Consider the following 26,086-nt stretch of genomic DNA (forward strand, 5'->3'; position numbering starts at 1 on the left):
GTGAGGCAGCGGGTTTGATAGCAGATTGGCTCTTGCGTCCACGCTTTTACTCACTATTAAAATGTAACAAAATGTTTTCAGTTTTGTAGTTTTGGGGGCTCATGGGTCTCCCTTCTACTTTTCAATCATTTCCAAAGTTTTTACAGTAAGCATGACTTTCACTCATTATAAATTATCCTAATAATAGTAATCTATACATTGTAAATCCCAAAGCCAACCTGGTTTTCTGCAGCTCTGCGTCTGGGGTTACCTGCACCCCCTGTCTCCAGGTGTCTGCGGCCCCGCATCCCCCTTCCGGCCTGTTCGCCGGGTCTTTTCCCGGGTTCCACCCACAGTACCCGGATCCCCGTCCCTGAAACACACTTTCTCCGCGCGCCTGCGTCGTGGCCGACGGCTCCAGGGTGACTTGGCAAACGTTCAAGCGCCGTGGGACCGGAGTCTTCGGGACCCGCCCAGATGTCGTCCCGCGAGGCCCCGCAGACCTCTGGCCGCGGAGAGTTCAAGCGTCAGCCGCTGGCGGAGGCCCGGCCCTCACGCGGGAACGCGGCGACCTTGCCGGGAGGGAGGCGCCCGCGGGAACTCCCCGAGGCTCGCAGGGCGGGGGTCGGCCTCGGCCCACCGGGTCGCAGAGGCCGGAAGGCCGCCGGGTGCGGGGTGCAGTCCCGGGACCAGAGCCTAGTCCCCGCGCTCCTGGAGCGGTGCCCTTGGCGGTCGCGCACCGAGCCCCGGAGGCACCAGCCCGCCTGCCTCCGGCACTTTATCAGATCAGGACAATTGCTGAAAACAGGGATTATCTCGGGCTGAGTGAGCAGTGGCCCCAGAGAAAATCTAGGGTTAGTTAAAGAGGGTTGCCCGGGGACAAAACTTATGGCTTGGGTCCCGGGGACAGTTACTGTGGGGTGAGTGTATTTTTTAAACCCGTTATCTCCTCGACGATTAATTCTCTCTCTGGTCGGGAGCGGGGGGTCGGGGGGGAACTGTTCGTGCAGGGGTGGGAGCCGGAGTCCCACTTTCGGGGAGCTAGTGCAGGGGCCGCCCTTCGGAAGCACGGCGACTGGTCCTGGGGAGGAACCAAGGTTTCCCGGCCGCTGGGTCAAGTATTCGATCCGAGCCGCCGCGCTCCTGCCTTCGCACACGCCCATGCCGCGGGGCAGGGGTCCTCCGGCGGGAACCAGCCCTTCGCTTCCCAGGGCCGCTGTGGGGGGCAGCCGGGGCCTCCCCAGGTCCGCTCCCTTCTGTGGTCGGTACGGGGGCGCACAGAGAACCTGGGGGACAACGTGCAAGTGCAAGGGAGTACCTTGCGTGTTCTGGCGTCCGAAAACCTGACTCCAGAGAATCACTGAATCCTACGTTGCGAGTCTCCGTGTTTAATGAAGTTTAGGGGACGCGTATGACTTGCGTTTGTAAAACCTCTGCATCGCGCACCCCAAGTTTGTCGCCCTGGTACGGAAAGCAGGGCCGAGCGGGGGTGGGGAGGGTCTCCAGTCGCTGGCGCTCGCTTCTGCACGCGGGGCTTCTGCCCAGTTTCCTGCCTCGGAGTTGTCGTGTCCGCCCCAGCTCAGAGCAGTTTGTGCACTTGAGAAACCCGATAGGAGGCAGCAGCTGTCTCCCACCACCCTAAAAATAATCCGCTCCGGCGCCCTGCGTGCTTCGGCTAGGGGAGGAAAACTGCCTGCGGAGTAAGTGAGTCCGTCTCTTTTATAAATATGATTTAAACATTTTAAGAGTAACTGTAAACTGTCGATCTCGGCGACCCAAAGGCGCCCGCGCCCTCTGCCTTCGGGGTCGCTATTTCTAGGATGAAGGCACCGGGCCCCAGCCGGAGAAGAGAGGGCGTGGGGATCAGGTTTCCACTTTACTTACAAACTGCCGGCTCCTGCTTAAAAACGGCCGGGAATACTGCAAGGACTGATTTTTTCCCTCTTAGACAGTGTCCTGTAGTATTCATGAAGTAGTTTTCAGTTTGCTTAATTTTTGTTACTCTTCACTTTTTAGGAGTTCTGCGTCTGGGTTTGAAATGGACACTTAAGTCAGTGTAGGGAGCCCGTGTTTTGAAGGTAGTGCAAGTGCAGGAGTCGGGGTTTGAAGCAGCATCAAGCGGCCGCCCAAGGTATTTATATTTTGCTTGTTTGTTCAATTTGGGATTAAAATATACATATATATATCCTACTGGCGTGTCTGAATTTTCTCTGTTGAGTTTCCTTTAGTGTGCGATAGAACTTCAACGGGTGTATTGAGATGAGGCACTAAATCAGAAGTTAGTGGTCATTTTTGCTAGTGATTTTCCTACTTGGATCTGTCATTCATAGGTAGACAGGGAGACAGACGTCTTTTGCTTCCTGTTTTGTGAATCATAGACTGAATGAAAAAATTCGAAGACGTTATTACATTTGTTTCTTAAGTGATTTATTCCTGAAAGTACCCTAGATAATGTTAATGCCCTCAATCCTTTACAATGTCATGTTTCTCTCTCATAACATGTAATTAATCTCCAAATAACTGAAGAATGAGTTACTTTGTATGTAAGAATGCAAGTTTTGATGTTGCTTTTAGCATGTTTTCTTCAGGAGTTTCCAGTTTAATTAAGTTCTCTGAGGTTGCTACTCCATGAGAACTGACACTTTCTTATGGATGAGCAGGAGAGAGTGCTAGTTTTTACTTTACTTTAGCCATCAACTGAATCCAAATTTTATAACTCCAGAGGGTGTGGGCGTTCCTAAATGCATTTCAAAGAATAAGAATACTGAGGGTGGGATTCTCGCTATGAAATCATACCTTTGGGCATCAAGGAGTATATTTGTTCTGTGGTTTCAGCTTGGCAGACCAACCCTGTAATCAAAGTTTCACTTTTGACATTTGTCTTTAAGATTCATTTAGTCAAGTTCTTCAACCCTGTCTGCTGTCCTAAACACTTGAACATCTTTCAGTGGGTTTATGCTTGGGGGAAGAAAGGTGTCATGTCTTCCTAACTGGCTTCTTTCCCCTCTCTCTCCTCCTGGATGCTTGGGCCTCTGTCCATGCTTAGCTGAAGGAGACACTCCAGAAGGGGCAGGGATCAGGGGCGACACGTGACCAAGGTTAGCCAGCAAGAGCAGCAATTTATGCTGTACCCAAACTGTCCCTAACTTAATCATGGTTCTGGGAGGGACACCTTGAATGACAATAGGAGACTTAAAAATTAATTAAAAGTCCTGATTGAACAAAATGCCCTTGGCAAACAGGATAATTATCAACATATCTACAACTCTACTCCTTCTCTCTTTTTGCCCATGTTGAGTTGTAATGGGCTGTTAGAATATGCCACATGTGTACTGTAGGTTGGAGAAAGAAGCTAAGAGTCAGAGGGAAAAGGATGGAGGAGGAGACAGAAACAAAGACAGGAGAGAGACAGTGAGAGGGTGAACAGGTTGGGAGCCCTAGGTCATGTGAGGGTAGAGATTATGGTAGAAGAAAGAAATCATTCTAAAGCCTTCAGTTTACTAATCTGAAGTATGTGCCTTAGTGTGATTATATCATTGTATATTTCCCTATCCCGTAGACCATAACCTGTACATTATACCAAGAACTACTGGGATTAGTGTAGTCTGATTTATGTGGTCTAACACTACAGCTACTCTTTGTATGGGCATTCTTGGATTCCTAGTGCCTAGCACATGGTCAGCATCAATAAGTACTTTTACAGTTAATGAATGGCCTAGAATCCCAGACATCAGGTATGTGGCTACAAAAGTCCTTTGACTTTTTCAGGTTGCTGTAGTTCTCTGATATTTTCTTTCCACCATTATACACATTTATCCAAAGGTTGCTTGATTGGTAGGTTTGAGGATTGATTAGACATACCAGGTAGGCAAAACTTACTATAGCTAATGAAGTTTATGTTTTGCAAATTCAGATTGTACTTAGTATCTGCCTCACTGATAATGATTAAATATCTATCATTTATCTATCTATAAATGTGACCAATTGGAATATTATAGTTTTGGATAAAATTATAAAACTGCCAAAGTAAAAATTATTTTCTGGTTCATTCTAGGAAATGGTTTATATGTGTCTTTCAATAAGAGTGGGCTCAAGTTTCTTGCTGTCATTTCTACTCAATAAAAGAGATAGTCTAAAAGAAAAATAAAAGAAATAGTCATGGAAATTCTATTAATAGCTATTATTTTTCAGTTTCTGTTTTTTTCCCCTAATTTTTCCATCTTATTGACATACATGACTATATAAGTTTAAGGTGTACAGCATGGTGATTTGATTTAGATGTATTGTAAAATGTTACTGCAGTATGTCTAGTTAAGATCCATCACTTCATATAGTTGTGGTACATAATTCGAAACTTCCATTTTACTGCTGCTTTAAAACTCTCAAGCTGTTTTTGATTATTTTATGAGGCTTGGAGTCTTAATAGTTGATAAGAATTTGCCAAGTATATACCCTTATCTTGACTTTTTTAAAATATACTTTTATTTTGAATGAGAAAAGGTCTCAACTAGAGATCATATCAGTGATGTTCAATAAAAGGGCTTACCGGAAACAATATGTGAGAGGAATTCCATATAAGGATTCAGGGGCTCCTGGGTGGCTCAGTTGGTTAAGCGACCGCCTTTGGAGAGCCCTGCATGGAGCCCCACATCAGGGTCCCCGCTCAGAGGGAAGCCTGCTTCTCCCCTCTCCCTCTTCCTCTGCTGCTCTGCCTGCTTGTGCTCTCTCGCTCTCTCTGTTAAATAAATAAATAAAATCTTAAAAACAAACTATAAACACAGGTTTTTAAACTAGTTCTATTCATATACTGCTTTAGAAAACTTTTCCTTGAAATTTGGTTTCTCTATAGTTTACCTACTGTTGCCAATCTTTTCTGTGTAACACTCTCTGTTTTTTTCCTAGGGAAAAATATTGTTCATGACCATTGCTAAGTCATTTCTCAGTGAAAGGGGAGAGAGAAAAGGTACTAGTTTACTCCAACCTTTAATAATCTAATTCAGAATCCGGTGTGATATAATGTGGAAAAGAGACCAAGTGCAGTGAGGTTAAAATCTTAAACTGCTACTTCTTTTAATGACGACAGATAAGCTGTTTTTGAAATGGGTTGGAGGCTGCATGATATAGGCAGGGGGAGACACAGTTTAAGTCAGACAGATGGCTGTGGATCACCGATACTCTACTGGTTGGCAGGATACTGAACCTAAGAATGCTCTCCTGTAAAATACAATACCTAACATTGCATGGCTGTTCTAAAGACTAAAGATAGTGTATGTGAAGTGCTCAGAATTTGGCAGGTAGGAAGAAGATGGGCATAATAAAATATTTTTTCAGAAGGCTAAACTCCAGAATTTCACAGTGGTATTTTGATGGAGCAGAACCTTGCTTCTATACCATCTGTCTCAGCCCAGCAATGAGAGGCGTTCATTTAAAATGTGAGTTGGAGTGTGTCACTCCACTGATGAAACCTCCCCCTGTCCCCGCCCCTACCCTGGGATTCTGTTTCACTGAGTAGAAGCCAAAGTCCCAACAATAGCTAGCAAAACCTTGGTTTACCTCATCTTCAGCTTCCTCTCTAAATCTGTCTACTTCTATTCTAATATAGTATTGATTTCCAATTTAAAAACATTTTGTTTGTTTGTTTCAAGACTTGATTAGGGTATATTTCATGCAAGAATATACTCTGACTGTAAGACCTGAGTAATTTCGTTAAATTGTCATTTAAGTTATATTTAATGTATCTGAAGCCCAAGATTTAAATAGTCTTCACAGACTGGCTGATGGCTGCGTGCCCCCACATGGGCCCCTGTGTATTAGTATTCCTTTGTACAGTTAACCAAGAGTGGCGGTAAATTTGTCCGGCTTAAGTTATTTGCTAATGCATTTTCAATGAGAAAGGACAAGAAAGAATTTAATATTACACTATCTTGTAGAATCAGTCAGTAGTTTCATTTTTTTCTTTCTTTTTCTTGATATATCACCATGTTTGTTCCTTGAAATCATTTTCGTCACACACACACTTTGTTAAGGTACCATCATTGGTAGATTAATAATTATGTATCTTCCAAATTAAAATATTTTTCTCCAGAGGGGGAAAAAAGATCAAAAAGAAGTGATTTATAGACTGTATAAGGCCTTTATAAGAAACTCGCAAAAGACTTTGGCATATAGTTTCCTATTTCCTCAATTGCAAAAATATAGGGGTTAATTTTATAATAAAACCTCCTCCTTAGGGCTATGCGGGTATAAAAGGGAATATAATAATGGAGCCTCTTTCTTTTGTTTCTTCCTTTTAGAGTAAGCGATATAAGAAGACATGAGCCTTTCATTCTGTGGTAACAACATCTCTTCATATAATATCTATGACGGTGTGTTACAAAATCCCTGCTTTGTGGATGCCCTCAACCTGGTCCCTCATGTCTTCCTCCTGTTTATCACTTTTCCAATATTGTTTATTGGTAAGTAATCTATTCTCCTATATTTCCTCAGCTAAAGTTTATTTTAAAAGTCTTCATTATGGGGCGCCTGGGTGGCTCAGTGTGTTAAGCCTCTGCCTTCGGCTCAGGTCATGATCCCAGGGTCCTGGGATGGAGCCTCACATCAGGCTCTCTGCTCAGCAGGGAGCCTGCCTCCTCCTCTCTCTCTCTCTGCTTGCCTTTCTGCCTACTTGTGATCTCTCTCTGTCAAATAAATAAATAAATAAATCTTTAAAAAAAAGTCTTCATTATGTTTGAAATTTGATATAATATTGACCTAATTTTCCTCAACATGAAAACTGATATGAAAATTGGTGAGAAAAGAGCAAGCAGATTTTTTGTGCTTCCCAGTTATTTATGGTCTTGATGTATGATATTTTGTAGGTAAAATAGAAGTCATATGCCTTCTTAGAAATGGACTTCGAGTAGCAACAGCAGTGTTTTAAAAAGAGGGAAAGAGAACTAGGTGGGATAAATGTAAAGCCTTTGTGGAGCACTTGCTTTGTGCTGGTGAAGAGAATGGGAAAATGGGTGAAACACAGTACCTGCCTGCAATAGTCACTGAAACTGTCCAGTGAAACAGATGTATCAAAGTCAAGAGAAAAATGACTATCCCACATTGTACGCTCATTTTCAGGGACAGGAACAAATTATCCTGGGCATTAACTTGTTAGAACAACTAATTCTTTGGGCCAGTGGGGATGATTGCATGGAGAGTGACATGTTGAGGGACGTGAGGACAAAGAGCCTGCAAGTTCCAGTAGGAGTGCTAAGGGTGCATTCTAGGTAGAAAGAATACTTATGCAAACTATTTGCAAAGGAGCTAAATATACAGTTTTCCCTATTATGTTACAGTTTACATATACACAAAATCCAATTATTATTTTTTTAAGATTTTATTTATTATTTATTTATTTATTTTTGATTTTTTTTTTTAAAGATTTTATTTATTTGACAGAGAGAGATCACAAGTAGGCAGAGAGGCAGGCAGAGAAAGAGGAGGAAGCAGGCTCCCCGCCGAGCAGAGAGCCCGACGCGGGACTCGATCTCGACCCCGAGATCATGACCCGAGCCGAAGGCAGCGGCTTAACCCACTGAGCCACCCAGGCGCCCCGAGATTTTATTTATTTATTTGACAGACAGAGATCACAAGTAGGCAGAGAAGCAGGCAAAGAGAGGAGGAAGCATGCTCCCTGCTGAGCAGAGAGCCCAATGTGGGGCTGGATCCCAGGATCTGAAGGCAGAGGCTTTAACCCACTGAGCCACCCACACACCCCCAACAAAATCCAATTATTTTAAACAATTATGTATGGCTTGTATAATTTCTCCCCCAAATCAAAATAGACCTTTAACTTAAACGTTTTAAAAAAAATACATTTCACATATTAAAATAACAGAGGGGCACCTGGGTGGCTCAGTCAGGTAAGCATCTGCCTTTGGCTCAGGTCATGATCCCAGGGTCCTAGGATCAAGCCCCACATAGGGTTCCCTGCTCTATGGGAAGCCTGCTTCCCTCTCTCTCAATCCCCCTGCTTGTATTCTTTCTTTCGCTGTGTCTCTCTCTGCTCGAATAAATAAATAAAATCTTCAAAAAAATGACAGTGACTAGTATGATAAATATCTATTGAGGCTGTCACCACTCAGCTTAAGGAATATAATGGTAAGAATATAAGTGAATCCTTCTGTTACTCTTTCCTGAGCCTGTTACTCTTTCCAAATCCTATGTCTCTATTCCTTTCAAAAGAGGTAACTATTCTCTGAATTTGATCTTGAATCTGCTTATAAAACTAAACTTGCTTATAAAAACAAATGGGAAAACTATCAGACTGCTTTTCTTAAGAAAAGTAGCATATTTTAATGGTCTGATTTAAAAGAAAGTTAAAAAATAATTTGTATGCTTTTATTTCTTCATTTAACAAATATCGATTGAGAGACTACTATCTGGCATTGTAACAGTGATCAAAATTTTCTGTTATAAGATGTATCATATACTGAGGCCAATGAAACTCTTGGCATGTAGTTATTTGTGTTAAACAAATATATAGACATTAAATATAACTGTGTCAGAATGACCATGTATAGAGACATGAGTTGTGGTTTATGTGGTTGGTGTTATTTGTAGGACATTAAAAGTGCCCTTTGGTCAAAAGTAGACCATAATTTTTTAATTGCAATTTGACAGTTAATAATTTTTTTTTTGACATTCAGCTAACTTCTTGAGAGCAGTTACTGTGACAGTCTTGTTTGCATCAGTAGCATCAAACACAGACTGCAGAAGGGTATTTGAATCAAGTGGAGCTGGAGCGAACATTGTCAAAGGAGAATGGTGGAGGAATATGCAAACTGCTCATGTATAACATTGGCTACTTGAGTTAGTGAGAGATCATAAATAAATCTCAAAGAAGTATCAGGCATAAAGAAAGCTTGCCTGCAAGAGCTTACAGCATAAATTCTAGTACAACATGTTATATGTAACTAATTCCTCCATAATGAAGTTCATTTGGGAACAACTAAGACATGAATCAATTTTCTTTTCAAAGAATGCTTCAGGAGTCTCATTAGTCGTTACAGAAATTCCTTCCTGCAATATTTCGAGCACAAACCCCGATTCATTCTTGAAGTATGTGAGGCTTCTCTACAAACATTTCTTTGAGAAAATACCACTATCACTGTTGAATAGTGCTGGCTCAGTCATAGGTTATAATTTTTCTCACATGATATGCATATGATTGAGTTGACTCAACTAATGAGTTCTACATTTCATTACCAAATATGGCTTTTTTTGGTTAGTCCCCCTACAGATCGCATGTTTTGAAAGATTTTAGACACCAAATTGCTTTTATTAATATCATCATTAATTTGGTTTCCTCTTAAATGAACCAGGGACCTGTCAGTAAGAGCTCTGATTAACACGAGATAACCATGCTGTCACCCAGAGCTGGCCTTATTCTTGAGCGCTGCAGCAAATGTCAATGTGTTAACCTAGACAGTCCTGTAAAGATTCACTGAAATTGAATTATTTTTTCAACATAATGAAAACAGACCAGGATTTGCATTGCTACCCTAGAAAGCACTTCTCATTCCTTTTTCAGGAATTGCCCATCCCCCAAGTGATAACACAATATGAATTATTTCCATGATTATAATTAATCTTTTCACTTCTATACTTTTTTCAGGGTGGGGAAGTCAAAGCTCAAAAGTACAAATTCACCACAACACCTGGCTTCATTTTCCTGGACATAACCTGAGATGGATTCTTACATTTGCTCTTCTGTTTGTGCATGTTTGTGAAATAGCAGAAGGCATTGTTTCTGATTCGTAAGTGATTCAACATAGCTAATAACTAGATTACACTATACTAGTGAGTATGTTGATATGGATGGTAGTTAAGAGCATACCAAGGCTTAACTTTTTAGTTATAATGTATGAGAAACCACAGGTGTCACTCATTTATAGCAGTCCTGCTTATCTATGATTCAATTTACCCATTTTCAACTGAAATCTGGAGAAATGATCCTCCTTCTGGTGATGGGTCTTCAAAAGGTCAGTAAACTAACACTGCCTCCCAGTGCCTATGCCATTCACCTCACCTCATCTCGTCGTGTAGATATTTTCTCATCTAACATCATCACAAGAGGAAAGGTGAATACAGTACAGTAAATATCTTGAGAGAGAGGGAAAGAGACCACATTCACATAACTTTTATTACAGTATATTATAGTTATTCTAGTTTATGTTATCAGTTGTTAATCTCCTATAGTGCCTAATCTATACATTAAACTTTATCATAGATATGCATGTATAAGAAAAACATAATAGGATTCGGTATCATCCGTGATTTCAGGCATCCACTGTGGTCTTGGAACATTAACCCTTGCAGATAAGAGGAGGACTGCTACATTTGATAATCATGTTGTTTTGTCCATATTTTTGTGTTACTGCATAATTTCTCTGATAGTAAAAATTCAGGTCTCTGTGACTTGTGCTTATTCATGTGCTATTTCTTTGATTCCTTCATCTATGTAGCTCTTGCAGAAAGTTCTCTCCTTTTAAACACTCTGACATTTATTTATCTATCAATGGATGTATATATAGAAAGATTGTCTATATTGACATATAGCTCAAGTAGCTATATACTTACATATAACTGTATGACCAGTTCTCAGATGTTTCCTTTTGTTTTATAAAGAAGCAAAGATAGATGAGGCAGGCATCAAAGAAGTCTGAAAACTAGTGAGGATATAGCCACAAATTGAGGCAAAACACAAAACCATTTTAAAATCAGGATTTGCCATAAAACCCATACTTTTGAAGGAATTTTGTCATTCTTATAGAAGAAGTTTGCATTAAGTAATTAGAATATAATGAATTCTACTTATAAACCCAAACATAATGTGGGAAAAATATTTTTTATCACATATTAACAAAAAATAGGAAAGAATTTTGATAAGCAATATCAAATAAGAGAATTTTGATTATGAAATCATGTAAAATAGTGCACCATCAATTAAAGAACTGACAGGAAAAGTTCTTTAGAGTTCTTAAAAAGAAAGCTCAAAAATCATTTTTCTTTTATCTAATAAAGACCTCCCCGACATCTGTTTATGTTTTTCTGTTGCAATTAATGAGGAATGAAATTTCTGAGATTTTGTTACAGAGCCAACTATTTTGTAATGTTTTGTGAGAGTTCTTTGCATGGATGTGCACGTCTTAGTTTCTGATAAAAAAAAAAAATCAAGGACTCTGATGATATTGCATGCCTTCAAGGATTTAGAGGCTTGTCTGTTATCTTATTAATTACTGTTTAAAACCCTATTGTATTAGCATAGGAAACTCTAGTCTTTGTTTTTTAATACTTATAACATATAAGCTGCCTCTGTGTGTTTCTTTCTTTTTTTAAAAAAAAATATTTTATTTATTTATTTGACAGACAGAGATCACAAGTAGGCAGAGAGGCAGTCAGAGAGAGGAGGGGAAGCCGGCTCCCTGCTGAGCAGAGAGCCCGAAGTGGGGCTAGATCTGAGGACCCTGAGATCATGACCTGAGCCGAAGGCAGAGGCTCTAACCCACTGAGCCACCCAGGCACCCCCTATGTGTATGTATAAATTGGAAAATGGATCTGTCCAACATTTCCTAAAAACTTGACGCCATGTAGGTGAGAATGCTTCCTTCTTTCCTGCCTCATGACTGATATGTAGATTCAGTCGTAGACTTAGAGGCTGGGCTAATAATGGTGAAGACAGATGCTAACGGCAGAAACTTGTTTTATAGTAGTAATGATATAAAAAGCCCATCCTGAAATCAAGCAGAAATGCACTCTGGATTTCCGTTATCCCATTCCTTAGCTGCAGACTGCTTGCTGACTGCTTCTCGCTATTTATTTATTTATTTATTTATTTATTATTTTAAGTAACATATAATGTATTATTTGGCTCAGGGGTACAGATCTGGGATTCATCAGTCTTATATAATACCCAGTGCTCATTACAACATACTTTCCTCGATGTCCATCCCCTTACTTGGTTTATTCAGGCTTCTCAAAACTCATTTTCCAATGATTCCTGAACTCCAGAATTTAGTTTGCCTTCTTGTTTGCTTTGTCCTAATCTGGAAACTGCTTCTAAAGAATGCCAGTGAATATTAAGTACACTTTAATGAACACCTTTTCTTCCTTTTCAGACTTAACGGCATTTGGCATTGCTGACTGCTGCTTCTTTCCTTTTTCTTTAACAAAATATTTATGAACTATTCTTTACTTAAAATGTAACGTATGCTCATTCTAATTAGTGAAATAATGCAAAGCCTTTCCTAATTGAATATTTGATTTTCTTTTTTAGTAATACAAATATTAAAGCTATTCATTTTTCTTTTGAAAAACCCTTACTTATTTTGCACAGATTTTTGTAAGAAATGTCCTTTTTAATTTCTATATAAATAGTTTGTGGTTCTGCTTTAGGTACTCTCCTAGATCTAGGAATCATTTTCAATTTGCTTTTTAGTCTAATATGATTGATTTTTTAGTACAGCATATAATTTGTTAAGCAAATGGAATCATTAACATTTTAGGAATCATTAACATTTCCATTATAGTTAAATATTTGATTATTTTATACGGTTTTCATGATAATTAGAAAATAATTTTTTTGTTGGAGGCAAAATTTTATTGAGTTTACTGATTAGATTATTCAAGTCTTGTGTGTTGATTATTTTTATACTATTTAATTCATCAAATTTTAAAAATGTGTATTAAAGTCTTCACTTTTACTGTATTTTCATTTAAGCTTTTATTTTTATTAGTTTGTCTTTTTTTAAATTATTTTCTTGTCCTCCATGATGAATGCATTTTGATTTTCTTCTTTACTTTTTGAGTAAAGACTTTCTGCCATAATAGGATCTGTGTGCTTCTACCAGAACCTTGAGGTCTGGGAGTCACACTCTAAAAATAACAGAGCTTAAGGGAAAGAATAGGGTTGGGACACTGCTCAAAACTTGTGTTATGGTGAGGGGGGAAGAAATGAAAACTGAGGGCTGCGGAAAGGGAGGTGGGTAGAGAGATGGGGTAACTGGGTGATGGGCATTAAAGAGGGCATGTGATATGATGGGCACTGGGTATTATACTGAACTAATGAGTCATTGAACATTATATAAAAAACCAATGCAGTACTATACCTTGGCTAATTGAATTTAAATTAAATAATCTATATATGTATATATATATATATACTTGTGCAGCTTTGTAAATAGACAACTAATAATATAATAGCAATCCTAATAAAAAGACTAACATGGTTAAAAGACCCATGAAACCCCAACAAAGAAATGCCACAATAAATAAAAAACTTTATTGTAGCCATTGCGATCTTTATTCATCCCTTACTAGGTTGTCTCTCTTAATTTTGTTTTGTCATTCTTTTTCTAACTTCTTGAATTGACTACATAATTTATTTATTGTAATGCTTTCTTATTGAATATGTTTAAGTTTAGTTATGAACTTTCTTCTGAGTATGGTTTTGACCACATTTATTTATAGGCCTTGAGAGATAGTATGCTCATTTTAAAATTCCTTAAATATTAGACAAGTGATTTTTGTAAAATTCTTTCTTTGGTTCCATAATAAAGAACACTAGAAGCATTTCTTAATTTCCATGCTGATGAAATATTTACTTCCTACTTTTTCTTTTTGACCATTTTGAACTATTTCTGGGGGTGGTGGGTGGTTTTTAAACCAGCCTTTATGTTCACATTTTTGTTACCATGTCCATATTAATGATTCCAAATGTATCACTGGTTATGTTCCAAATCTCTGCATACGCTGGGCCTATTGGACAACTCCCTTTGCATGTTTAATAGACCCCTTCATGGTCCACATGACCTTGCTGGAACTTACTAGCTTCTTTTCTCCAATCTGCTCATACTCTTCAAGTCTTAGGTGGTTACGCACCATCCACCCAGCCCCCTTTGGAATTCCTCTTTGTATCTCCTTCACCATCACCCTAAGACCCTAACACTATTTAAGTCCTGTCTGTTTTAACATGAATATTTTCCAGATGTTGTATTACTTCCATGTTTCTGCTGCCAAAGCTTAATTCAGGCTTTTGTCATCTCTTGCCTGGCCTATACCCATAATTTGCTAACTGCTTTTCTTCCTTCTTTGTCTCTTTCCTCTCCTCAGAGGCACACACTACCTATAGACTCCATCATCCACATTATTACCGGATTGATTTGTCTAAAATTCCCCCAAATCGGACTATACCACTTACTGTTAAAAATTTCGATTTTCCGAAAGATCAGATTCCAGCTCCTTACCCTGACACACAGAGCCTTTCATCATACATCCTATCTTGAGCTTTCTGTTTGAGAATATTAAACTACTTGGCATTTTGAACACATTACACAATTTTGTGCTCCTATGTATTTACACATTCTGTTCCCTCTTTTTAAAGTGCTCTTCTATCGCATGCCTGACTGGTGGATTCCCTTTCATATTTCTGTTTCCACTGTCAGCCATACCTCTTTGAAGTGTCTTTCCCAAATGCTCCTCTTTCCCCCTTCTCAAATGTGTCACTCTCTGTACCATTTATGTATGAATGTACTTAAGTCATTTGAAAAAAATTAAATGTTTTACTAGGTGGTATTATTAATGTAAATGGAGTTGAGGGCTGTCTACCATGCAAAGCTGGTTCTGTCATATTTCCAGCCCACGTGAAGGTCTCTATGGCCCTCAGAGTGAAATCTTGTCCCTTTTCAGTCATATTCAGTTGCATGTGATACACTGAAACAGTCTTCCTTCTTCCTACTCTAGGCAGCATTTCCTCATTCTCAAGGCAGAGGTGGGTTCCTTCACAAAGCTTTCTCTTCCCCAGACCCTGGCCCTGCATGCACTTACAGTCCCTTCCTCTGTGTAACAATTTCCTAGTTCCTATTGCTATCTCCAGTAGACTCCAGGCATGGTGACCCTGGATACTGTATCTTGTTGCGCTCATGGTTGCATCTCAACGTCTAATAGTGACTGAACCCAGTGAACAATGGAGAAATCACTAAGGGCCATAAAGTTTAGGGAAACTATCAAAGGAATAAATGTACTTTTGTTGTACATTAGAGTTCATATCCTTGTGGTTGTTTTTACTTGCTTTAAGTGTTCACTTATTTCAGCAGTTCTGCCCTTCAATAGAGGAGAAGTTACATGTTTGCTCTTGTGTTTAAGGGCTTGTTTCGCTGTGGGACTCCGTCCTCGGTGTTGGGATAAATCCTTTCGGCAGAGCTATGTCTCCCAATGTAGTCTTCCTTTACATGTTCTCTTAGCAACGACTACTGCATTCTGTTATTTTAAGTATCTTATTACTTAAGGGAAAGCTTTAATGAACAATTTGGAAACAAAATGAGAAGCTGTCGGCAACGACCATCTCTAGACACTGATACTGTACCGCTCTCCGCAGACGGCGGGAGTCCCGGCATCTCCACCTCTTCATGCCGGCTGTGATGGGATTTGTCGCCACTACAACATCAATAGTATATTATCATAATATTGAAACATCAAATTTTCCTAAATTACTCCTAGGTAAGTATGATCAAGTGTCGCCCTCCTTCCTGGAGCTATTTTTCTTTCTCCTCCTAGTAAATGCTGTCTCTGGGGGTTGGGACTGGGAGCGTGGGAAAACCACAGTAGTTAATTTCTCTGGTTTCCTGGTGAATGGGGAGATGAAGATAAACTGAGTGCTCTGGGCTGTGAAAACTCCGTTCCCCCAGGCCATCTGTTCTCCACTAGATGCCCCTCGTGTTGTGTTGGCATGTGGCAGGAGAACTGGGAAGGGTGTGCCGGCCTTCTGTCTCGCAGAATTGAGCCCTTGCCCCTGTCCTGCCCCAGGAGCAAGTCAGTGTGTCTAGCTCCCTGCTCTTCTGTCTCTGGTTTGGGATCCTGAAGCATTTTCTGAAGGTCCCAGCTTTTCACTGATGCTGTGGCAGTGTCACATTCTTTAGGGCATGGCTGCTGAGGTGTGGGGGACCCCGGGCAGCAGAGTGTGCTTCACAGGCTGCTGGAAACTGTGCGTCCTGAGAAGTAGCTGTCCTCAAAAACATCTGCTTCATACCTAACCTTTTCTTTTTCAGCCTCTCCAGCCTCCTTGTCCTGTGGAAATCAGAGGGTTCTAATTTTATTTTTGCCTGACATTGAAATAATATCACTTATCCCAATTAGTTGTATTTAATTCTCTGACCAATCGTTGCATTCTGTGGTGTATACTTTCATAAAGAGAGCTAAGAGGAAGCTGTAGAACATAAATCATGGCTGGGCTTCCAGGGCCTGTAAATATCCTAAAATATCCTAAAATCATGTGTGTTTGTGTGAATGAATCCTGACAATTTTACAAGAATGCACTTGATTGTTTAACGATGAAAAAGACATTGATTACTGATACAAAAATTTGGAAAAGTAATAATTAAACCACACAAATATTTTATTTGCTTGTCCAAGGACATTAAAATTTGAAAATGAGTTAGTGGAAAACACTGAGTATTTAAGCCTGTGTTGCGCCACATTATATGATTGGGCAAAGGCAATCTAATACAAACAAGTAGACCAGGTTAAATGTTAATTTAAAAGGCTTGTCAAAGTCTGAATTATCTTAATAGAAAGCTGTTTAGTACCACATGAAAGGCAGATGTTATCACAGAAATCTTTTTTTGAAGATGCCAAGAAAAAAGAGTGAAATCTTTAATAGACAACAGCAAAAAATATATATACCATTGGGAATCCAATACATTAGGCATTTAAGTTTCTGAGAAACTGATGATGAAAAAGATATGAGTTATAAGATTTAGAAGGGAATTAGAATTCCTTAGAAGGCAACTAGAAGAGAAATGTGCATTTTGATAATATTTTGAAGGAGATGAGATCCCACTCTGGCTGTAGATGCAAGGCAGAGGGCACAATTAGATCATATTGTTGGAAGGACTTATGGAGATAAAACATAGTCTAAATTTCTCATTATTTTAGGAAAGAAATATTTGGGCCCAGAAAAATTACACTTATTTTCAGATCACAAAATGAGTAATTTTGTCCCAACATTATATTATGAACATCACCAAACATACAGAAAGTTGAAAAGAACCAAGTGAATAATCATAAAATTCCTAATAATTAAATTCTTCAATTTCCATTTTATTCTATTTATCTGATCACATTTCTGCATCTTATTTTTTTGATATATTTAAAAGTAAATTGCAGACATTAATATGCTTCACCTCCTAATTATTTCAGTGTGCATATCATTAACTAGAGTTAAATTTTTCTACAGTTCTTTTTGTGAGATAAAATTTACATGCTAAAGTACAGAAATCTTATTTACGAAATGCACACACCTGTCTAACTGTAGAACGGTTCCATGAACCATGAAAGTTTTCTTGTGTCAATCCACAATATCATCTCCACAGAGACAAAAATCTAATCTTATTTTTCTCCCCAGCATAGATGGGATTTGCCTGTTGTAGAACTCCACATAAATTGAATAGTGCAGTATAAATTCTTTTGTGTAACACTTCTCACAGCATGATTTTTTTTGAGGGGGGGCTGATCCATAATATAGTATAGATCAGTATTTTGTTCTTATAGTTGTTGGATACTATTCCATTGTATAAATATACCACAGTTTTCCGTTCTCTTGACAATAAGTACCTGAATTATTTCCAGGTCTGGGTTATCATGGAAAAAAACAAACAAAACAAAACTAGTATAAACATCCATGTGCAAGTTTTTCTGTGGGTATGTGTTTTTTATTTCCCTTGAGTAAATACCTAGGAGAGAGATTGCTGGGTCATAGGGTGTGTAGTAAATGTTAATGTTTTGTGAAGAACCCACAAGATTTTTCCCAAAGTGGTTTACATACTCACTAATAATGTGTAGGAGTCCCAGTTTTTCCACATGCTCACCAACATTTGATGATTTGGTCTCTCTAATTTAGCCATGCTGGTGGGTGTGTACTGATAATTCATTGTGGTTTGAGTTTGCATTTCCCTGATGGCTAATGATGTTGAGCACTTTTTGATAAGTTTATTAGCCATTTGTTATATTTGTAAAGTAGCTATATCATATCTTTTGTCCATTTTTTATTGGGTTGCATTCTTATTATTGAGTTTCTAGAGTACTTTGTATATACTAGATATTAATATGGCACGGGATACAAGTTTTGAGAATTTTTTTTCCAGTCTGTGGCATATGTATATTCATTTACCTAAGAGGGTCTTTTGGTGAGCAAAAGAGTTCAGTTTTGTTGTACCATAATTTATCACTTTTTCATGCATAATTATTGTTTTCTGTGTCTTAAGAAATTTTTGCTTCTGCTCAAAATATATTTTCCTCATAGTCTCCTGTTTGTTTGTTTTCTTTTTTTTTTTAGAAGCTTTATAGTTTTAGTTTTTATTTTTAGGACTGTGATCCATTTTAAAATTAATTGTGTAAATGACGTAAGGCTGATGCCGAGGCTCTTTTTTTCCAAATGGAAATCCATGTGCTCCAGCACCATTTGTGGAATAGACATTCCATGCCTTGTTAGATTGCATTGGGACCTTTGTGAAATATTTGGATCAAGTTACCATTTTAGTATGATCTATTTTTCGGCTCTATAGTTTCTGTTCCTTTGATCTGTTTGTGAGTTTTATGAGATTACCATTCTGTCTTAATCTGATTACTATTGCTTTGGAGGTCTTGAAATCATATAGTGTACCCATACAACTAGTTTTCTTTGCTTTTCTCCTTGGATATTCTAGTTCGTTTATATTGTCATATGTAGTTAGAGTCAGGTTGTCAATTTCTACCAAAAAAAAAAAAATCTCAGTAGGATTATGATAGAGATTGCACTGAGTGTTTAGAACAATTTGGAGGAGAGTTGACATCTTAGCAATATTGAATTCCACAATCCATTTGTTCTTCATTTATTTAGGTCTTCTCTCATTTCCCTTAGCAATGCGTTATATTTTCAGGGTAGAGGTCTTCCATGTCTTGTTAAATTACTAGTTTTTTTGTTTTCCCACTGCTGTTATGAATAAACTTGTATTTTAAATGCTGTATTCTAGTTGCTTCTGTCATATATATAAAATACAGCTGATTTTATATATTGACCTTATATTTTGAAACCTTGAAAATTTACTCATTACTTCTAATTATTGCTTTGTAAGTTTCTTGGGATTATCTAGATACGCAAACATACCATCTGAAAATAGAAGAGTTATATTTATTTCTTTTTAAACTTTATGCTTTTTTTCACCATATTGAAATAACCAGGACTTCCAATATAATGCAGAATAGACACGGGGAGTGTGAAATCTTTGTCTAATGCCTGATTTTAGGGGAAACATGGTCAATATTGCATAATTAATTATAAAGCTAATTACAGGTTTTTCATAGAAGACCTTTATCAGATGAATAAATCTTCCTCTATTCAAAGCTTTCTTGGAGTTGTTTTTGTTTTTTGTTTTTTAATGATGAATTGTTGTTGAATTCTATTAAGGATTTTTTTTTTTTGCATCCATTGGGACAATTATAGTTCCTTTAATGTGCTAAATTAGTTGACTTTTCAAATGATAAAGCAACCATGAATTCCCGGGCTATGTTACACATGGTCATGATATATTATCCATGCTATATATTCTTAGATTTTGTTTTCCAAGGCTTTTTAGATCTATGTTGTGAAGAATATTGGGTTTGTTATTTTCTTGTAATATCTTTGCCAGGTTTTCCTATGCTGGGTTATATTTGCTTCTTAAAATGAATTGTAAAATGTTCTCCACTTCTCTATTTTCTGAAAAACATTGCGTACAATTAATTTTATTTCTTCCCTAAACATTGAATGAAATTCATTCATCAGTGAAATCATTTGGGCCTTTTAACAAAGTAAGGATTTTAAATGTAAACTTATTTCTCTATTAGACATGGACTCTTCAGAGCTGGTTTTGGTTTTTTATTTTCCCCTTCAGAGTATTTCTTGTTTTGTCCATTTTGGGAAGTTACAAGTTTCAAGAAATTTTCCCTTTCATCTAAGTATTTTATTTATTGTTATAAAGTTCAACATAGTCCCCAATTATCTTTCTTAAGTATGTAAAATATGTAGGGATAGTTATTGTTTCATTCCTAATACTGGTAATTTATGATTTCCTTCTTTTCTTCATTAGTTTAGCTGGGGACTTAGCAATTTTCTTGATCTTTTTAAAAAAATCAATTTTGTTGGCTAATTTTCTCAATTATTCTTTTTCTATTTCATCACTTTCTACTCTTATCTCTATCATTTTCATCCTTTTATTTATTTTGTTCATCATTGTTCTTTCCCTAGTTTTTAAGATAGAAAATTAAATCATTGATTTTGGATCTGCCTTTTTTTCTAAAATAAATATTTAAAGCCATAAATTTTTCTTAAAGTATTGTTTTAGTTGCAAGCCTTAAATTTTTAATATGTACTATTTTTATTATAATTTAGTTTGAATACTTTCTGGTTTCCCTAGTGACTTCTTTTTCAAAATGCAGTTAGTTAGAACTATGTTGTTTAACTCGCAAATATTTGGAGACTTCTAGATATCGAACTGTATGGGAAGTCTCAAAGTTTACCTTCTTGAAACTTGTAACTTACCAAAACTCATAGTGGTTAATAGTATTCAGATCTAAATCTAAATTTAGTATTTTTTATGTATTAGTAAATTTGTATTTTTTATGGTTGTGTCTCTAAAAAATTGACCTTTGTCATTATTAGAAGTTTTCAAAGTTTCTAATAATGCTTTTTTTTTCAAGTTTTTATTTAAATTCCAGTTAGTTAACATACGTGTAATATTAGTTTCGGGTAAACATTTAGTGATACAACACTTAATATATCACCCAGTGCTCATCGCGAGTGTACTCCTTAATCCCCCACCCACCTCCCTCTGGTAAACATCAGTTTGTTCTCTAAGTTAAGAGTGTGTTTCTTAGTTTGCCTCTCTCTCTCTCTTCCTTCTCTCTTCACTCATTTGTTTTATTTCTTAAATTCCACATATTAGTGAAATCATATATTTGTCTTTCTCTGACTGTCCTATTTTGCATAGCATAATACTCTCTCGCTCCATCCCTGTCATTGCAAATAGCAAGATTTCATTTTTTGAGGCTGAGCAATATTCTATTGTGTGTATATACCACATTTACTTTATCCATTCAACTGATGGACACTTGGGCTATTTCTATAAATTGGTTATTGTAGATAATATTGCTATAAACAGCAGGGTCTGTGCATCCCTTTGGATTAGTTTTTTTTTTTTTTTTAAGATTTTATTTATTTATTTGACAAACAGAGATCACAAGTAGGCAGAGAAGCAGGCAGAAAGAGAGGAGGAAGCAGGCTCCCTGCTGAGCAGAGAGCTTGATGCGGGCCTTGATCCCAGGACTCTGGGATCATGACCTGAGCCGAAGCAGAGGCTTTAACCCACTGAGCCACCCAAGCACCCCTGGATTAGTATTTTTGATGACAGTATTCTTTGTTTTAAAGTCTACTTTATCTAAAACTATGTAGCCACTCCGGATTTCTTGTGTTTACTGTTTTCATTGTGTATTTTTTACTTCTACTTACTTTCAATCTGTTTCTTCATATGTAAGATGAATCTCTCTCTTTTTAAAAAGATTTTATTTGTTTGAGGGAGAGAGACAGAGCACAGGAACAGGGGGAGGGGCAAAGGGAAAGGGAGAGAGAGAATCCTAAACAGACTTTGTGCTGAGCACAGAGCCCAATGTGGGCCTCAATCCCAGGACTATGAGATCATGACCTGAGACAAAATCAAAGTTGGATGCTGAACCAACTAAGCCACCCAGGTGCCCCAAGACGAAATCTCTTTAGTTAGCATGTAGTAGCATGTAGTAGTCTTTTTCCCCTTCAAATCTATTCTGATATTTTCTATTTTATGCTAGTACAAGATAGATAATGAGCTTATATGCCAAAGTTTCCATTCTTTTTCACTATGGAAATTGTGGCCACTTTTAAATTTCAGTAACTCTGATAAGTGTTATACAATGGATTGTCTCATGTGTGTTTCAGATTTCTTCTTTCTCAACCCATATTCACTTGTACTGAGCCTTATTCAAAGTTTGAAATATACTGGACCTTTGATTTCTAGTAAATTGTGTCCATCTCATATTTGTTATGAAAGGCTGGCTGTGGTTAGGAGAAGGTATAGATCCCCACCTTTCTCAACCCGCTGCAGAAAGTCTGGCTTTGTTCTGTAGGATCATCATTCTTCTCTTCACTTTGTGGAGATGTGTGGTGTTTTAAGCCATTTGCATGAGAAGAGTTAACTTACTACTTGAATTTTGATCTGTAAAGCAGAAACCCCATTATATAGCTAGTGTGCATTCCATAATAATTCCAGGTAATACCATTAGACATACCCCTGGCAACTGCAAAACACTTACCTATTAGATCGGTGACAGAGATAACAACTTGTGAATTCTTCATATAGTATAATCGGGACTTCTTTAAAAAAAAAGACCGGGAGATAGAATTAATTTTAAAGTCAACAGAACTACACTTAAGTTCTGGAGTGTAGATTATTCCTATTTACGTGTCTTTTTACTTCTGTCCATCTACTACAGAGTGGAAGCACTAGCATTTTTAAAGTCATTACCACACCTTCAGTTCAAAACTCTAAAAGTGCCTTGAGGCATACGTGTTATTTTCTTAAAAAATAAAATTATGTGGAAATAAAATATTTTAAATGATCTTTGTTATTAAAAAGCATTATATTTATATTGAAATGTCAATGAAGTTAAAAAAATATATCAGGGAAAGACTGCATCTTTTTCCTTTTCTTTTTTATTTTTCCAGCCCTATTTCTGTATTGGGTCATGGCCTTTATTACAAAAACCATAAAATTGGTTAAGTACTGGCAGTCCGGTTGGGGAGTATCAGACCTGCGTTTCTGCATCACTGGCATTATGGTCATCTTGAATGGACTCCTCATGGCTGTGGAGATCAATGTGATTCGGGTCAGAGTAGGTATCTTATCATATTTTTTTTAATTACTGGAATTCAAGACCCCAATATTAAAGATTATAGTCAGCTAGAAATTACTAGTATTCAAGAGGATGAAGAAATATATATCTTCTTGGTGTATAAAAGTTGAACTAATCACTAAGGCCATTAGTGTTCCAGAAATCTCAGTATGACCCTAGAATCTATTTATTCATTTGTAAATATTGGTTGATTGTTATGTGCCAAACACTATGCTCAGTTCATATTATGGATGAAATTGTTTTCATCAGGAAATTCCATCATCCATGATTTGTCCCAAGCACACTTATATTAATAAGCAAACTACTATATTTCTAGAAATTTCAAAATGAAAAGAAGACAATATGTTCGCTCATTTCACTGCTGAAGAAACTTCTACAGAGTTAACTAGCTATATCCAAAGTCACACAGTCAAAACTCATGCTTTTTGTGTTTTGTATCGCAGAATGCTGTTACATTGTGTGACATAATAGTGAATGATTTTTCAATATTCATTTTCTACCAGATCACTTTGAGTTTGCTCTGAATGGCAAGTCACAAGCTGTAAGGAATAGTGGAGAAGTTAGTGAACATCAGCCAAACCACGTATTACCAGAGTGTGACTCAATAATGGTGTCAACACATTAAAAAAAATCTAAATAATGTAAAAATCTTTATTTAGTTGACCCTATCACAGGCTATCATGAAAGACTGGTTCTTAGTAATAACCATCTTTTAAAGAGAGAATCTGTTTGTATGTTTTTTTTGGGAATTGTCCATAAATGCATTAATCATAAAATCTGGCATTTTAGGGAAATTATTTCAAAAAATGTTTCCAAAGAAATGTAAGAGGTACTAAAATACACATTTTTGTCCTCCTGAAATGAAAATGTAGAAAAGGTTAAAATTTTATTTTAATATGTGGAAAAAAGAACTAGGTTAATTATTATTCTGTGGAATTTTTCTTGCCACAGAGATATGTATTCTTCATGAATCCTCAGAAAGTAAAGCCTCCTGAAGACCTCCAGGATCTGGGTGTGAGATTTCTTCAACCATTTGTGAATTTGTTGTCAAAAGCCACATACTGGTGGATGAACACGCTTATCATATCTGCTCATAAAAAACCTATTGACCTGAAAGCAATTGGAAAATTACCAATAGCAATGAGGGCGGTAACAAATTATGTTTGTCTGAAAGATGCATATGAAGAACAAAAGGTAATTTAATATCTGTTTTTCATGTCCATAACTGTAGAAACTTGCTCTGTTGGGGCGCCTGGGTGGCTCAGTCATTAAGCGTCTGCTTTTGGCTCAGGTCAGATCCCAGGATCCTGAGACCAAGCCCCACATCAGGGAGCCTGCTTCTCCCTCTCCCACTCACCCAGTTGTGTTCCGTCTCTCTGTCTTTCTGTCAAATAAACAAACAAAACCTTAAAGAAAGAAAGAAAGAAGAAGAAAATGGGTCTGCTAAGTATAAAGTCACTAAGCTTAAATGGTTAAGAAAGGTCAGATTTTCTGTCTATGTCTTTCCCAGTAATTTTGAGTCATGTGAATTGGGCCACTGAGAATATACCAGCAGAGGAGATAGAGGAGGGAATAGAGGGAACACTATTTTTTTTTTTTCTGGAACCAAGTGGGAAGTAAAAATTAAATTCGAAGATCATGTATATCTAATCCTTATTACCATATAATGTTAATAATTCATGGAATTGTTATTAAGTTTTTTCAACTATCTGGTCAATAATTTTTTATATAAAGGTAAAAATAAATCATATAATAATCACATTTAAGAAACTAAAATCCCTAAATTAATTATTGACTAAAATTTGGAGCCTGTATTTCAGATTTGAGAAATTGAATTAAATAAAGTTACCTACCTATTCCATGTATCATCCTATGTGTCTGTCAAAATTGGTTTCTTCTGGTACTTTCTTTGAGAAATTGCCTTAAAAACCTTAAATATGAGCCTTTGGATATTTTGAATTTGTCTTGTTATTATTTATATAGTCATGTGTGCTCTCCACAATGGTAGATGTAATTTATATGGCAGTCATCTACAAATATTATTGCAATTGAAATAATTAGTTTTCATGACAACATTTGAAAAGGGTAGGGTATGGTGAATCAGTTACAGTTCTTGTCTGTTATAAATCAAGACAACAAAGCATTTATGGTAAATGATGAAAATGAGCTCTGTTTTATGTCAAAAATGTGTCTTATGAAATTAATATTGCAGGAAATGGCTACTACAAATGAACCTGAGTCATCTCTTTGGTTTCACCTCTGGGAAAAGTATTGCGTAATATTTTTTAAAAACTCCTTTGCTGAAGTAAAGATTAACAGTATAGCCTACACATAGTTTAAATTTTCTTTCTTTTTTTTTTTTTTGGTATAAGTGTTCTGAGTACTCTTTATAACACACATCAGCTTGAATTTAATGAGTTAATATCTTGCATTAATAAACTTTTAAAAATAATCAAATTATTTATCTAATGGGGAATCGAATATGAAACACAATCAAATTCTATTCCACTGAGTTGGCTTCTCACAATGAAATTTAAAAAAAAAAATTATCCACTTCCTCTCTAAGACTTAATGTGGTGATTGTTCAGGTCTTAAAACCCTTTCAACAAACCACTAGAGATGGGTGAAATAATGTGTTGGCTTAAATATATATATGCCATTCTTCAGTTTTGCATTTTTTTGTCAAATGACTTGGAAACACAACTTTAAACAGTGCTGACTACTATTCATGGAGAAATACCTGAGAGAGAAACAATTTGAGGCTGAGATGATCTGTTTTGTTTAGCTTGTAGTAAAATATCTTTAGCTTATGATAGATATCTTGTGATGGAGTAACTCCAGAAATTTTGTCTAGTCTTCCAACAAGCTTCATTTTTACACTTTATGATCTTCTTTTCCATACAATGGTATTTGGTAATATTCATGACAGATACCCGTGTTCCAAACAAAAAAGAATTGAAATTAATTTGACCTTAAGAATTTTGGGTTATCCATTGACAGCTAAAAATAATGCAAAGTCTTTGAAAATCTGACCTATTTACTCCCCATTCTATCCCATTAAATGTGTTCAGTAGCTACTGTTTGCATAAAATACAATAGTTTATGGAGTATGCATACT

At 37.1% G+C, this 26,086-nt stretch overlaps 1 protein-coding gene across 5 annotated transcripts in view; it reads left to right on the forward strand.

The window, feature by feature from the left end:
• Positions 1-811: 811 nt before the first annotated feature.
• ABCC9 (ATP binding cassette subfamily C member 9) overlaps positions 812-26,086 on the forward strand; it is a 138,107-nt gene continuing 112,832 nt past the window's right edge. Inside the window, exons 1-7 of one of the 5 annotated variants that reach the window (XM_044227600.1) lie at positions 812-833; positions 1,996-2,110; positions 6,273-6,434; positions 9,629-9,770; positions 15,389-15,510; positions 22,781-22,947; positions 23,920-24,162. In XM_044227600.1, coding sequence (XP_044083535.1) covers positions 6,293-6,434; positions 9,629-9,770; positions 15,389-15,510; positions 22,781-22,947; positions 23,920-24,162 — 816 coding nt within the window. In that variant the 5' untranslated portion in view covers positions 812-833; positions 1,996-2,110; positions 6,273-6,292. Of the gene's footprint in view, positions 834-882; positions 900-1,482; positions 1,684-1,762; positions 2,111-4,881; positions 4,943-6,272; positions 6,435-9,628; positions 9,771-15,388; positions 15,511-22,780; positions 22,948-23,919; positions 24,163-26,086 lie in introns of those variants that run through there. The other 4 variants (XM_044227602.1, XM_044227599.1, XM_044227598.1 and 1 more) reach the window with 4 other exon arrangements.

Source organism: Neovison vison, chromosome 12, assembly GCF_020171115.1.
Source record: "Neovison vison isolate M4711 chromosome 12, ASM_NN_V1, whole genome shotgun sequence".
NCBI lineage: Eukaryota > Metazoa > Chordata > Mammalia > Carnivora > Mustelidae > Neogale > Neogale vison.